This window comes from Nomascus leucogenys, chromosome 3, assembly GCF_006542625.1.
Source record: "Nomascus leucogenys isolate Asia chromosome 3, Asia_NLE_v1, whole genome shotgun sequence".
In the NCBI taxonomy this organism is placed as follows: Eukaryota; Metazoa; Chordata; class Mammalia; order Primates; family Hylobatidae; genus Nomascus; species Nomascus leucogenys.
The window spans coordinates 129,844,943-129,861,516 of record NC_044383.1 but is presented as its reverse complement, the minus strand read 5'-3'; the positions used below and the strand labels follow the sequence as shown (position 1 = coordinate 129,861,516).

The window sequence follows — 16,574 nt, the reverse complement described above, 5'->3', positions numbered from 1 at the left end:
TTAAAAGTTAACAACAAATTGGAGAAAAATATTGCAACATATGCAATAAAGGGTTGATATCCATGATATCTAAGGAGATGTTACCAATCCACATAAAAGACAAACAACTACCCAAAAAATTGATCACATAATTTTTTTTTTTTTTTTTTGAGACAGGGTCTCGCTTTGTCACCCAGGCTGGAGTGCAGTGGTGTAGCCATGCCTCACTGCAGCCTCAATTTCCTGGGCTCAGGCGATTCTCTCACCTCAGCCACCCAAGTAGCTGAGACTACATGCAAGCGCCACCATGCTAAGCTAATTTTTAAAATTTTTTCTAGAGATGGGGTCTCACTATGTTGACCAGGCTGGTAGAGAACTCCTGGGCTAAGCAATCCTCCTGCCTCAGCTGGTCAGAAGTTTTAGATAGTCAAATCAAATAATAAAAAATAAGTGATCAATAAAGATATGTTAAGATGCCCAATCTAATAGAAATCAATGAAATGGGGTATTATTGTTCATCCTTTAGAATATAAACCTCTCGACCATATCCCTCTCCTCCCAAATGCTGATGAGGGCGAGTGAGTAGACTAGCCATGCTCTTAAACTGTAGATCTGTAAACTAAGTGCTCTTTTTGGAGGATAATGGAATAGTTTATTCCAAAACGCAAAATGTATATGTCCAGAAACCTAGCAAATCCACTAATGGGACTACCACAGAAATACTGGCATGTGTGCACAAAGATATATGCATAAAGAAAGTCAAGGCAACATTGTTTTAATAATGAAAAACTGAAAACTCCATAAACATCCATCAATGGTGTAATTGTTCAATGACTTTTTGGCATATTATCTATGAAATGTCAGTCATTCAAATGAAATATATATATAGATACACACAAATATATACATAATTTTTTTTTTGAGACAGGCTCTCTCTCTGTTGCCCAGGCTGGAGTGCAGTGGTGTGATCTGGGCTCACTGCAACCTCTGCCTCCTGGGATCAAGTGATCCTCCCACCTCAGCCTACCAAGTAGCTGGGACTACAGGTGTGAGCCACTACACTCATCTAATTTTTGTATTTTTAGTAGAGACAGGGTTTGCTATGTTGTCCAGGCTGGTCTCGAACTCCTGAGCTCAAATGATCTGCCCACCTTGGCCTCCCCAAGTGCTGGGAATACAGGCCTGAGCCACCGCATCCAGCTGAATGAGATATATATTATTATAGAAAGATTTCTTAGATGCTGTGTTTATGTGTGAGAGAGGGTGCATATAAATGCATATATGTACATACACATATTTTATATATATATATATATGTACACACACACACGTTTATAAATGCATGGAAAAACATCTAAAAGGATCTACATCAAGATTTTACTAGTGGATACCTGTGAGAACAGAAATAAGGTTGGGAAAGGAGTGAAGGGTTTTCATTTATACTTAACAGAATTTTGTATTGCTTGAATGCTTAATTAGAATATATTATTTTTGTACATACAAATACATATATAAAAAAGAGGCCAGGTGCAGTGGCTCATGCCTGTAATCACAACACTTTGGGAGGATCGCTTGAGCTCAGGAGTTCAAGACCAGCCTGGGCAACATACCAAGACCTCATCTCTACTAAAAACACAAACAAACAAACAAACAAAAAACAAAAAATACCCCCCCAAAAACAAAATGACCCTTACCTCTCCCTGTACTCTAATTTTATTGTACTTCTTCATATAGAGTACAACAGAATAGAAAGAACCTCTTTTAGTATAAATATTTATTTTTCATAAAATGAGAACTTCCATAAAAATGTACTTTTAAAATTTGATTCTTTTTGACTGTTATTTATTCTTTATATCATGCTATCAAATGAAGATAAGGCTATCAGATACTCCAACTTCTAGGAAAACTATGCAGAAGCAAAACTATCCCAAATGATAATGTGTGGGTTGAGTGCAGTCACTGCAGCTCAGGGGTCAGGACTCAACTGCACCAAGCACTCCATCTTCCCAGTTGCCCGGAGGCCCTAGCCAGCATGATGTCACTCAAAATATTCAGCCACCTTTTAATAACCAACTTTACTTCAGAAGAGCAACTACAGGTGTCACATTTTAGCATACATTTTTCCCGACCCTAGAAGTGGAAGGGAGAAAAGAGGGGGACAAAAATGTCTGGCTTGATAGGGACATGTTGTTGGTCTCAGAGTAGATTATGATAGAATAAAGACCTCAAATAGATAAAAATCCATTCAGGATGTTGGAACGCTCTACACGTATATACAAACAAATGATATAGGAGGAAATAAAAAAATAAAGAAGTACATTCAGCTCTTGGTGTCTGCAGGGGATTCATTCCAGGACCCCTTCAGATACCAAAATCCATGGATTCCTCAAGTCTCTGATATAAAATGGTGTAGAATTTACACACAACCTACACCCATCCTCTTGTATACTTTAAATAATCTTTAGATTACTTATACTACCTAATACCATGTAAATGCTGTATAAATATTATTATACAGTATCGTTTTATGATCTGTGTTATTTTTATTGTTGTGGTGTTATTTTGTATTTGTTTTAAAAAATATTTTGGGCTGGGTGTGGTGGCTTATGCCTGTAATCCCAGCATTTTAGGAGGCTGAGGCAGGTGGATCACTCGAGGTTAGGAGTTTGAGACCAGCTGGACCAACGTGGTGAAACCCTGTCTCTGCTATTAATACAAAAATTAGCCAGGTATGGTGGCACATGCCTGTAATCCCAGCTACTTGGGAGGCTGATGCAGGAGAATCGCTTGAACCCGTGAGGTGGAGGTTGCAGTAAGCTGAGATTGCGTCACTGCACCCCAGCCTGGGTGACAGAGCGAGACTCTGTCTCAAACAAAACAAAACAAAACAAATTTGGATTGTGGTCAGTTGACTCCACAGATGGGGAACCCATAGATACGGAAGGCCGACTGTAACCCTGAAAGAAAGGGGAGTTTCTCTGGCACGCAAGACAGTAAGATAGGAAGAAAAGCTGTGGAGCAAGTCTATGATAACAGACCTCACTACTCCCCCATCAATTTCAGGGAAGTTTGCTGTTAAAGTTGGAGGTTATACAGCAACTTCCTTTATATTGTGACATGCTCCCAGCACACAGTACCATCATCACCCGGACTGCAGGAACAGTGGCACCAGGATGTACGGCTGTAGCTTAGGGGATTAATATTTGTTTTCCATGAAGACCTATCATGATCTTCTTCATGTCATTGATCATCTATCCTGGTATTTTTTATTGATTCGATTTTTAAAGATTTGATTTGCTTGCAAATTTTTAGAAACACACCTGTTATATGAGCAAAATACGTTCATCCTTAAGACAGAAATAAACAGAACACCTGTGAAGTGAAGGGGTCAGACTATATGATCACTCAGGTCCCTTCCGGATTAGGTAACCTGTGAAAGAAACCGAAGGGGACTGGGGGGAAAATGGTAAGATGATAGCGATCTCCTTCGGCACCAGTAAAATCAGGATTCCCATTCTAAAGTTACATCTTCTGAAAAGTCAGCTTCAATCCTATGTTATGTCTATTGTGAAACCAAAGTGTTATGTATGTGCCCACACTGACTCTCGCCAGCATCTGTTCTGGGCATACAACTTCAACTAAGTCTGTTCAAGAGCAGAATAAACGATGTCTTCAGGCCCAGAAAAAAATGAAGAAAGGAACCAAAATGTAGTCCTACGAAATGATTCAGACTTCCTTGAAAGAAAAGATTTAATTTTAGAAATTCTTATTCAGCATGATTAGTTTTAGTGTTCTTGAAGGAGATAGCTGAGTTTATGATGAAGTTCTAGAAATTTACAATCTTATCTAGTCATATCTTTAAAACTGTCACATTGACTATTAGGTTCTTAAAAAGCAAACAAGGATGAATGTGAGAGAAGCGGGAATGTTCATAAGATGGTTTTAAGCCAAACTGTTTAAAAACGTTTTTTAACTGTGATAAAATATACCTATCATAAAATTTACCATTGTAAGAAATTTTTTTTAACCAACTTAACATGGGATCACATCTTAAGCATTTTCAATTTCTAAACTGCATTTTGTCACCTACCTTGTAAACTGTCGACTCTCTTCATGAACTTCCATTTCTGTGCTTTTAAATTCATTTAGTTCTTTCCTTATTGCTGCCTAAACAGGAAAAAAAAATAGATAAACAGAATCGTTATTTAGGTCATATATTGCCCCAGCATATACAGCATCAATGAAGCAGACCTTTATTTATTTATTTTTTTTTAGAGATAGAGTCTTACTCTGTCACCCAAGCTGGAGTGGAGTGGTGAGATATGGCTCATTGCAGCCTTAAACTCCTGGGCTCAAGTGATCCTCCCAATTCAGCATTCCCAGTAGCTCGGATCACAGGTGTGCGCCACCACGCTCAGCTAATTAAAAAAATTTTTTTTGTAGAGACACAGTCTCAAGATGTTGCCCAGGCTGATCTCGAACTTCTAGGCTCAAGTGATCCTCTCGCCTCAGTTTCTCAAAGTGCTGAGATTACAGGCATGAGCCACCATACCAAGCTTAGACATTCTTTTAAGGTGTAATAAATATAATATCATACTATAGCCAAACTAAAACCATGATAGACTTCCTTTAAGTGCTCTTGGCAACGGGGAGTGGGAGGGGGCCTTTGCTAAACTCATCCTTGAGCCTGGTCTATGAGTCACACGGAACATCCCCCACCCACGATGACCACAAGGAAAGTGCGGGTCATAACATTTTCTGAGAAGTAATACCATTTTCCTATGGAAAGTTCTGCATTGAATATTGCCCACAACAACATGGCTTTGACTAGCTGCCAGACAGCTACTGAGAAAGCAGTCACTTATATATTCTTTAATATTGAAAGTTTATAGAAATAGAACTTATAATTTCAGCATAATCCTTAAAGCTACCCAAAGAAAATATCAAATAGAATGCGTTGCTATTTAAAGAACACATAATCCACGTCACGTAATTTTTGGTATTTGAGGGGATGCTCAGGCCATTCTGACTGAAATGTTAACATTAGTTATCTGTTAACAAATAGTGGCAGGATTATAGATGGTTTGTGGTTTCAAATTTTTGCTTATTTTTATTTCCTAACTTCTCTACAAAGAATGTTTTACTCACGTTTTTAAAAAGGTGCTAATAAAAACACCCCTGTAACCTCCAGGCAAAATGGACTCTTCAGCCAAAACTAAGAATGATAAGTCACAGGGAGTGACTTCACTGGGAGATAAAAAGTCTTCTTTGTGGTTGGAAAATAATAAATTTTAGGAAAGGGAACAGACAGAAAAAAGCCCTGAGGCCTCTCTCTGGCTCTCTCTCGTAACTAACCATCATTCTGCAATACATGAGCCTTTCCCTCAACACTCCTTTCAATGCTATATTTAAGCCCATGTCACAGATTGTCTCTTCTCCCCAGATATATTCCTCAGCCCCTGTAGTTTCTATGGGGAACCTGTGACTAGGAACTGTGACAATAATGCTTGCTACTGACTTTTGGAAATGAAGAAGCAAGCAGAGAAATATGTGTGAGCCTAAATCCTCTGTGACATGGCTGTCCAGTTTGTCTTACCAGTCCGATCAACAGTGAGGACACTTTTGCTTACTGCAAAAACTGATGCCTAGAACCGGAGAAAGAGTGAGGCTGCTCTATACCACTCGCCAATTAACATCTATAAAACATTCTTCCTTGAAAGGAGGTTTTTTTTTTTTTTGAGACAGAGTTTCGCTCTTGTCACCCAGGCTGGAGTGCAGTGGCGTGATCTTGGCTCACTGCAACCTCCGCCTCCCGGGTTCAAGTGATTCTCCTGCCTCAGCCTCCCAAGCAGCTGGGATTACATGCATGCACCACCATGCCCGGCTAATTTTTTGTATTTTTAGTAGAGACGAGGTTTCACCATGTTGACCAGGCTGGTCTCAAACTCCTGACTTTGTGATCTGCCCGCCTCAGCCTCCCAAAGTGCTGGGATTACAGGCATGAGCCATCGTGCCCAGCTGAAAGGAGGTATTTTAATTTGAATAGTGGCAGAGAATCCTGTCTTGATGTTCATTTTAAATTTCTTCTCCAAATGTAAGGTTTCAGCAGAGGAAGTGAAAAGCGGTACACTTGGAGTCAGAAGACAGGGATTCTAGTCTTGGCTATGCCCTCATTAGCAGTGTGACCCTTAGTGAGTCACTTCACTCCAAACCTCAGTTTTCTTATCTGGAAAACCAGGAGGAAATTCTTCACAATATCATGAGAATTAATCAAGAGCATATTTGAAAGTGCTTTGTACACTGTAGAGTCAATAAAATGTCATTATTATGAGCCTCTTGAAAAACAAATTATTCTAGTTTGTGATTGGGATTAACAATTCTCTCATTTTTATTTATGAAGAGGCCACTGGAATGAAAGAAGATAATGCCACTGAAGTTGACTTAACCATGAATTAGATAAAGTCCTTATTTGCAATAGTAGGTTGGCTACTACTGATCTAAGAGTACGGCAAAAATCAATGAAAGCATTCTGTGAGAATCAACTGAGATATGGAATTTACAAAACATTACAATTGTAAATTGTGTGCTATCCATCCGTCATATTAATAAAATTTATAATTCACTGATGACCATATACATATGCATAAAGAGAGACAGTTTACTATTTACAGGCGCATCCTACACACTCATCTGCAATGTCACTTTGCTATTCCCCCATCAAGAGGCGAAGTCTATCTCTCCAGCCTTGACTCTGGGTGAGTCCTGTAACCACTTTCAACAAATGCACACAGTAGAGGTGATATGTGCCACTCTGATGTAGCCCTTAACTAGCCTGGCACCTTTTGCTTCTTGCTACTTTAAAGCCAGCTGCCATGTAAAAAAAAGTGACTACTCTCAGAAAACCATGCTGTGAGAAACCCAAGATACAGGGAAAGGCCCTGGAGGTTAAGATGCTGGGTAGATAGAGAGAGAGAGGCCAAGGAGCAAAAGGCACCGACGGTTAGTGAAGAAGCTATCTTGGAAGTGAATTATCTAACCCAGCATCTCACCTGATGCCACAGGGATCCGAAACAAACTGCTGGGCTGAGCCCTACCCAAATTCCTAACTCAGAATTGAGAGCAAAATAAATAGCTGTTTTAAAAGCCACTAAATTCTGGGCGGGTTTGTTAAAAAGCAGTTGATAATCTGAAATCGATTCCAAGGCTTTTTTTACCTTACAGCTGATACAATGGAGGCTTAGAGGGGTCACATGACTTGCTAGAGAGAGATGCGCATTAACCCTTTTCCTGGTTGCCCTGAGAATACTTGCCTGGCAGCACTAATGGCTGCAGTTGTTTATCTCAGGATAAGTTTGCCATGAAATATCTTGCTTTTATTTTCGCAATGCTCTAGTATATCGACTTCGGAAACAAAAGACATCATTCTATTTATAGCATTATGGTTTTAGTAGTGGTATTCCCATTTACAAAATACAGTATTTCTCGATTGCTGAAAATGTCAAATCCTAGAAAACACAGCATTTCTATGTGTGATGTTAACATCATTCTCAAACAGTTGTTGGCCAAAAAATCGTTCGATGAATCTGATTTTTCCAAAATACATGATTTTGATGTTCTATTTAGAAACAACTCCAAGAACATATTTTATTATTTATTTATATCCAAAAAAATATTTTTTTATTTATTTACTTGAGACAGGGTCTCACTCTGTCATTCAGGTTGGAGTGCAGTGGCGCAATCTCAGCTCACTGCAACCTCTGCCTCCTGGGTTCAAACAATCCTCCCACCTCAGCCTCCTGAGTGGCTGGGGCTACAGGTGTGTGCCATCATGCCTGGCTAATTTTTTGTATCTTTTGTGGAGATGCATTTTGCAATGTTGGCCAGGCTGGTCTCAAACTCCTAGGCTCAAGCGATCCACCCACTTCAGCCTCCCAAAGTGCTGGGACTACAGGCATGACCCACCGCAATCGACCTCTATTTTATTTTCACATTGAAAATCTGTCAGATTTGCTTCAGCCTCAAAGAGCGTGTTTATGTAAAATTAAATGAGCACTGGCAGCGAGGTGCACTTTCTTTCTCTAAACAGGACGAGGGTTAAGTGACAAACATGGGGCTCATACACAAGACTTTTAACCTCAGATCCTATAGTCTTTCCACTAAAATGAGCTTCTGGGCCCCTGTCAGGATAATTGCTTCAGATCTGCATGTTGTGTGTGCTGGCTTATAATTAGAAATGATGAGTCAGTTATGTGAATGATGTGGCAATGGAAGTGATATGAAATTGTAAGGACTAGTTGTTTGAAAAAAATATACCAGAAAGATGTGACTACAGGCAATTAAAGAAATAGAATGCTTATTTTTAAAATTCACTGAAGATTGATCATAGTTTTATTACAAGAGTTACTTCATCTTGGAATAAAGAGAAAGATTTCCTGAGACAGTTTAAAACAGGAAAAAAAGTAAATCAGACACTTTAGACAAATACATGTATAATAAACTTAACTCTCTTCTTTGCAAAGGAGACCAGGTTTTAGGCTTAATAATTCTTCACATATATGTAATTAGGACTAATTTTTTTTTTTTTTTTTTTTGAGACAGGGTCTTCTTCTGTCACCCAGGCTGGAGTGAAGGTGGTGTGATCACAGCTCATTGTAGCCTCAAATTCCAAGGCTGAAGACACCCTCCCACCTCAGTCTCCCAAGTAGCTGGGACCATAGGTGTGTGGCCACCACATCTGGCTAATTAAAAAAAAAAAAATTGTGGAGATGAGGTTTTGCTGTGTTGCCCAGGCTGGTCTTGAACTCCTGGGCTTAAGCAATCCTCCTGCCTTGGCCTACCCAAAGTGTTGGGATTACAGCCATGAGCCACCAGACCCAGTCTGGGACTGATTTTGTTGAAAGACATGAGATAGAAAGAGCTGGGCTGAGGTTACGGGGGATCAGAGCTCCAACAGTGCTGGGTTGTAACACCAATGGGAAGCCACTGAGCCAAAACTAGGTATTTCTAGAGTAGAAACAACAACAACAACAAAACTCTATGAGATAGCAACTGAGACCAAATATGTAGTAATTTTGGCATCATGAGAATTATAGAGAGGAAAAAGGAAACAAAAATGTCTGAAACTAAGTTTAAAATTGGCCAATGGTGAGTGGTAACAGGTTTGCTTCATCAGTCCCTGTTAGCTTAGGGGTTATGCTAGGAAGAAGCAACAGGTGATTTGTTGAAAATGCAGACCCTGGAGTGGACCTCCAGCAAACTCCAACAGACCTGCAGCTGAGGGGCCTATCTGTTAGAAGGAAAATGAGCAAACAGAAAGGAATAGTATCAACATCAACAAAAAGGACATCCACACCCAAACCCCATCTGTAGGTCACCAACATCAAAGACTAAAGGTAAATAAAACCACAAAGATGGGGAGAAACCAGGGCAGAAAGGCTGAAAATTCCAAAAACCAGAATGCCTCTTCGCCTTCAAAGGATCACAACTCCTCGCCAGCAAGGGAACAAAACTGGACGGAGAATGAGTTTGATGAGTTGACACAGTAGGCTTCAGAAGGTCGGTAATAACAAACTTCTCTGAGCTAAAGGAGCATGTTCTAACCCATTTTGAGGAAGCTAAAAACGTTGAAAAAAGGTTAGATGAATGGCTAACTAGAACAACCAGGGTAGAGAAGAGCTTAAGTGACCTGATGGAGCTGAAAACTACAGTACGAGAACTCCGTGAAGCATACACAAGCTTCAATAGCCACTTCAATCAAGCGGAAGAAAGTATATCAGTGATTGAAGATCAAATTAATGAAATAAAGTGAGAAGACAAGATTAGAGAATAAAGAGTGAAAAGAAACGAACAAAGCCTCCAATAAATATGAGACTATGTGAAAAGACCAAATCTACGTTTGATTGGTATACCTGAAAGTGATGGGGAGAATGGAACCAAGTTGAAAAACACTCTTCAGGATATTTTCCAGGAGAACTTCCCCAACCTAGCAAGAGAGGCCAACATTCAAATTCAGGAAATACAGAGAATACACCACAAAGATACTCCCTGAGAAGAGCAACCCCAAGACACATAACTGTCAGATTCACCAAGGTTGAAATGAAGGAAAAAATGTTAAGGGCAGTCAGAGAGAAAGGTTGGGTTACCTACAAAGGGAAGCCCATCAGACTAACAGTGGATCTCTCTGCAGATACCCTAACAGCCAGAAGAGGGTGGGGGTCAATATTCAACATTCTTAAAGAAAAGAATTTTCAGCCCAAAATTTCATATCCAGCTGAACTAAGCTTCATAAGTGAAGGAGAAATAAAATCCTTTCCAGACAAGCAAATGCTGAGAGATTTTGTCATCACCAGGCCTGTCTTACAAGAGCTCCTGAAGGAAGCACTAAACATGGAAAGGAACAACCAGTACCAGCCACTGCAAAAACATGCCAAATTGTAAAGACCACCGATGCTAGGAAGAAACTGCATCAACTAACGGGCAAAATAACCAGCTAACATCATAATGATAGGATCAAATTCAAACATAACAATATTAACCTTAAATGTAAATGGGCTAAGTGCCCTAATTAAAAGACCCAGACTGGCAAATTGGATAAAGAGTCTAGACTCATCAGTGTGCTGTATTCAGGAGACCTATCTCATGTGCAAAGACACACATAGGCTCAAAATAAAGGGATGGGCCAGGCACAGTGGCTCACGCCTGTAATCCCAGCACTTTGGGAGGCCGAGGTGGGCGGATCACGAGGTCAGGAGATCGAGACCATCCTGGCTAACACAGTGAAACCCTGTCTCTACTAAAAATACAAAAAACTAGCTGGGCGTGGTGGCGGGCACCTGTAATCCCAGCTACTCAGGAGGCTGAGGCAGGAGAATGGGGTGAACCTGGGAGGCGGAGCTTGCTGTGAGCCGAGATTGCACCACTGAACTCCAGCCTGGGCAACAGAGCCAGACTCAGGCTCAAAAAAATAAAAAATAAAAAAAATAAAGGGATGGAGGAAGACCTACCAAGCAAATAGAAAGTAAAAAAAAAGCAGGGGTTGCAATCCTGGTCTCTGATAAAACAGACTTTAAACCAACAAAGATATACAGGGACAAAGAAGGTCATTACATAATGGTGAAGGGATCAATTCAACAAAAAGAGTTAACTATCCTAAATATATATGCATCCAATACAGGAGCACCAGATTCATGAAGCAAGTTCTTAGAGACTTACAAAGAAACTTAGACTCTCACACAATAATAATGGGAGACTTTAACACCCCACTGTCAGTATTGGACAGATCAACAAGACAGAAAATTAACAAGGATATCCAGGACTTGAACTCAGCTCTGGACCAAGTGGACCTAATAGACATCTACAGTATTCTCCACCCCAAATCAACAGAATATACATTCTTCTTGGCACCACATTGCACTTATTCTAAAATTGACAACATAATTGGAAGTAAAACACTCCTCAGCAAATGTAAAGGAACAGAAATCAAACTGTCTCTCAGACCACAGCACAATAAAATTAGAACTCAGGATTAAGAATCTCACTCAAAACCACACAGCTACATGGAAACTGAACAACCTGCTCCTGAATGATTACTCGATAAATAACGAAATGAAGGCAGAAATAAAGATGTTCTTTGAAACCAGTGAGAACAAAGACACAAGGTACCAGAATCTCTGGGACACAGCTAAAGCAGTGTTTAGAGGGAAATTTATAGCATTAAATGCCCACAAGAGAAAGCAAGAGAGATCTAAAATCGACACCCTAACATCACAATTAAAAGAACTGGAGAAGCAAGAGCAAATACATTCAAAAGCTAGCAGAAGGCAAGAAATAACTAAGATCGGAGCAGAACTGAAGGAGATAGAGACACAAAAAACCCTACAAAAAATCAGTGAATCCAGGAACTGGTTGTTTGAAAAGATTAACAAGATAGACTGCCAGCAAGACTAATAAAGAAGAAAAGAGAGAAGAATCAAATAGATACAATAAAAAATGATAAAGGGGATATCACCACTGATCCCACAGAAACACAAACTATGATCAGAGGATACTATAAAAATCTCTACACAAATAAACTAGAAAATCTAGAAGAAATGGATAAATTCCTGGACACATACACCCTCCCAAGACTAAACCAGGAAGAATTTGAATCTCTGAATAGACCAATAACAAGTTCTGAAATTGAGGCAATAATTAATAGCCTACCAACCAAAAAGAGTCCAGGACCAGACGGATTCACAGCTGAATTCTACCAGAGGTACAAAGAGGAGCTGGTACCATTCCTTCTGAAACTATCCCAATCAATAGAAAAAGAGGGAATCCTCCCTAACTCATTTCATGAGGCCAGCATCATCCTGATACCAAAGCCCGGCAGAGACACAACAAAAAAAGAGAATTTTAGGCCAATATCCCCAATGAACATCAGTGCAAAAATCCTCAATAAAATATTGGCAAACCCAATCCAGCAGCACATCAAAAAGCTGATCCACCATGATCAAGTCGGCTTCATCCCTGCGATGCAAGGCTGGTTCAACATACACAAATCAATAAACATAATCCATCACACAAACAGAACCAATGACAAAAACCACATGATTATCTCAATAGATGCAGAAAAGGCCTTCAACAAAATTCAACAGCCTTTCATGCTAAACTAGGTATCGATGGAACGTATCTCAAAATAATAAGAGCTGTTTATGACAAACCCACAGACAATATCATACTGAATGGACAAAAACTGGAAGCATTCTCTTTGAAAACCGGCACAAGACAAGGACGCCCTCTCTCACCACTCCTATTCAACATAGCATTGGAAGTTCTGGCCAGGGCAATCAGGCAAGAGAAAGCAATAAAAGGTATTCAAATAGGAAGAGAGGACGTCAAATTATCTCTGTTTGCAGATGACATGACTGTATATTTGGAAAACCCCATCGTCTCAGCCCAAAATCTCCTTAAGCTGATAAGCAACTTCAGCAAAGTCTCAGGATACAAAATCAATGTGCAAAAATCACAAGCATTCCTATACATCAATAACAGACAAACAGCCAAATCATGAGTGAACTCCCATTCACAATTGCTACAAAGAGAATAAAATACGTAGGAACACAATTTACAAGGGATATGAAGGACCTCTTCAAGGAGAACTACAAACCACTGCTCAAGGAAATCAGAGAGGACACAAACAAATGGAAAAACATTCCATGCTCATGGATAGGAAGAATCAGTATCATGAAAATGGCCTTACTGCCCAAAGTAATTTACAGATTCAATGCTATCCCCATCAAGCTACCAATGACTTTCTTCACAGAATTGGAAAAAACTACTTTAAACTTCATATGGAACCAAAAAAGAGCTCGCATATCCAATACAATCCTGGGCAAGAAGGACAAAGCTAGAGGCATCTTGCTACCTGACTACAAACTTTACAAGGCTACAGTAACCAAAACAGCATGGTACTGGTGCCAAAACAGATATACAGACCGATGGAACGGAATGGAGAAATAACACCACACATCTACCACCATCTGATCTTTGACAAACCTGACACACACAAGCGATGGGGAAGATTCCCTATTTAATAAATGGTGTTGGGAAAACTGGCTGGCCATACGCAGAAAACTGGAACTGGACCCCTTCCTTACACCTTATACAAAAATCAACTCAAGATGGATCAAAGACTTAAATGTAAGACCTAGGACCATAAAAATCCTAGAAGAAAACCTGGGCAATACCATTCAGGACACAGGCATGGGCAAAGACTTCATGTCTAAAACACCAAAAGCAATGGCAACAAAAGCCAAAATTGACAAATGGGATCTAATTAAACTAAAGAGTTTCTGCACAGCAAAAGAAATTATCATCAGAGTGAACAGGCAACCCACACAATGGGAGAAAATTTTTGCAATCTGTTCATCTGACAAAGGGCTAATATTCAGAATCTACAAAGAACTTAAACAAATTTACAAGAAAAAAGCAAACAACCCCATCAAAAAATGGGCTAAGGATATGAACAGAAACTTCTCAAATGAAGACATTTATGCAGCCAACAGACACATGAAAAAATGCTCATCATCACTGGTCATGAGTGAAATGCAAATCAAAACCACAATGAGATACCATCTCATGCCTGTTAGAATGGTGATCATTCAAAAGTCAGGGAACAACAGATGCTGGAGAGGTTGTGGAAAAATAGGAATGCTTTTACACTGTTGGTGAGAGTGTAAATTAGTTCAACCATTTGGAAGACAGTGTGGCGATTGCTCAAGGATCTAGAACTAGAAATACCACTGACCCAGCAATTCCATTACTGGACATATACCCAAAGGATTATAAATTATTCTACAATAAAGACACATGCACACGTATGTTTACTGAGGCACTATTCACAATAGCAAAGACATGGAACCAACCCATATGTCCATCAATGATAGGCTGGATTAAGAAAATGTGGCACATATCCACCATGGAACACTATGCAGCCATAAAAAAGGATGAGTTGATGTCCTTCGCAGGGACATGGATGAAGCTGGAAACCATCATTCTCAGCAAACTATCACAAGATCAGAAAACCAAACACCACATGTTCTCACTCATAAGTGGGAGTTGAACAATAAGAACACATGGACACAGGGAGGGGAACATCACACACTGGGGCCTATAAGGGGTGGAGGACTAGGGGAGGGATAATATTAGGAGAAATACCTAATGTAGGTGATGGGTTGATGGGTGCAGCAAACCACCATGGCACGTGTATACCTATGTAACAAACCTACACATTCTGCACATGTAATCCAGAACTTAAAGTATAATAAAAAGATGGAAAGAAAGAAAGAAAGAAAAAATAAAGAAAGAAAGAAAGAAAGAAAAAGAAAGAAAGAGAAAGAAAGAAAGAAAGAAAGAAAGAAAGAAAGAAAGAAAGAAAGAAAGAAAGAAAGAAAGAAAGAAAGAAAATGCAGACCTTGCTGCCTTCTCAAACAGCATGAGCTGTGGGGCCAGAATTAACTAGAATTGCCATTTTGATATCCTTTATTTCTTGGATAAAATTATGATGGGATGTGGAGAGGATTTCTGGACTACTCAATAATCAAGTTCAATGCCACAGGGAGGCAAGTGTACTCCCTTCTGCTGCTAGGGCATCAGTGAACAGGGCAAAGAATAGCTTAGGGAGAACAAAAATCTCAGGCTTTCTTAGGACCTGTTTAGACACTGTGTTCCTGGAAAGACAGTTTGTGTCATTCAACTTTATATCCCCAGTATCTAGGACGATACTTAATATATTGTAAGGGTTTTAATAAGTGATTACTGAGTGACCTGTTGGACAAAAGCACATCTCATCTGAAAAAATTCTACACTCTCTTTCACTGGATAATTTTAGACTAGATCGTAAACTCAGGAATCAACAGTGAAAATATCAGCAATGGGGAACAAAGCTTGGCTTCTCATCCCTGACCATGAGTATAACACTGGTAATAGCTACCATTTATTGACCAGCAGGAATTCTAGAGATAGTCTACCTAATTCTCAAGATAGATATAATTGGCTTTATTTTACTAGTAAGTAAACCTAGGTTAAATGACTTGGCCAAGGTCAAACAACTACTAAGCTTCCAAGCTCTACTCTAAGGAGATGGTTATTGTCAGGCAAGCCTAGGTCTTAAGGCCAATTCGATGGCCTTCTCTGACCTCACCTGTCTGCCACTGAAGGGTCAGCTCGTTTATCTACCTCAGTGCAGGAAACCAGGCCATCTCTATTTTACTGTACATATATCTGTTTCTAGTGCTCTAAGTACATATATTCTAAAACTGAAAATTTTATTTTGTTTATTTTTGTTTTAGAGACAGGGTCTCATTCTGTTGCCCAGGCTGCAGTGCAGTGGCACAATCACAGCTCACTGCAGTCTTGAACTCCCAGACTCAAGGGATCCTCCTGCCTCAGCCTCCCAAGTAGGTAGGAATACAGGAGTGTGCCACCACACTTGGCTGATTTTTTTTAGTTTTTGTGGAGAGAGGGTCTTGCTATGTTGCTCAGGCTGGTCTTTAACTCCTGGCCTCAAGTGACCCTCCCACCCTGGCTTCCCAAAGTGCTGACATTACAAGTGTGAGTCACTGTGCCCCGACCTGAAAATTTTATTTTAAAGGTGAATAAAGCTCAATCAAGTTCACAATTAATAAGGCATTTCTCCCACCACTTCTCTTTTCCAACATGAGCCATTTAACCAGACTACCAGATTCTGGAGATTCCCCACCACACCCAGCAAGGGCCTTCCTCCTTCACAGAAAGGAGAGGCATTGATTAATTATTGACTGATGGGCTACTACTCTTTAAAATGCAAGGTGGTAGCTTAATGGGGCTAAGAAAATGGCACTAAGATAAGAGAAAGAAGAAAGAGGTCTCCTTTAGGCTGAAAGGAAGCTCATTTTTTGTTTGTTTGTTTGTTTGGTTCGGTTTGGTTTTTGAGATGGAGTCTCGCTTTGTCGCCCAGGCTGGAGTGTAGCAGTATAATCTTAGCTCACTGCAACTTCTGCCTCCTGGGTTCAAGTGATTCTCCTGCTTCAGTCTCCCAAGCAGCTGGGACTACAGGCAGGAGCCACCATGCACAG

The 16,574-nt window shown here is 39.9% G+C and overlaps 1 protein-coding gene across 6 annotated transcripts in view; it reads right to left on the bottom strand.

Moving 5' to 3' along the window:
• Positions 1-16,574, bottom strand: part of PHACTR2 (phosphatase and actin regulator 2) — a 289,977-nt gene that overhangs the window by 14,477 nt on the left and 258,926 nt on the right. For 4 of the 6 annotated variants that reach the window (XM_030809784.1, XM_030809788.1, XM_030809783.1 and 1 more), the window contains one exon: positions 4,070-4,146. In XM_030809784.1, coding sequence (XP_030665644.1) covers positions 4,070-4,146 — 77 coding nt within the window. Of the gene's footprint in view, positions 1-4,065; positions 4,147-16,574 lie in introns of those variants that run through there. The other 2 variants (XM_030809782.1, XM_030809786.1) reach the window with 1 other exon arrangement.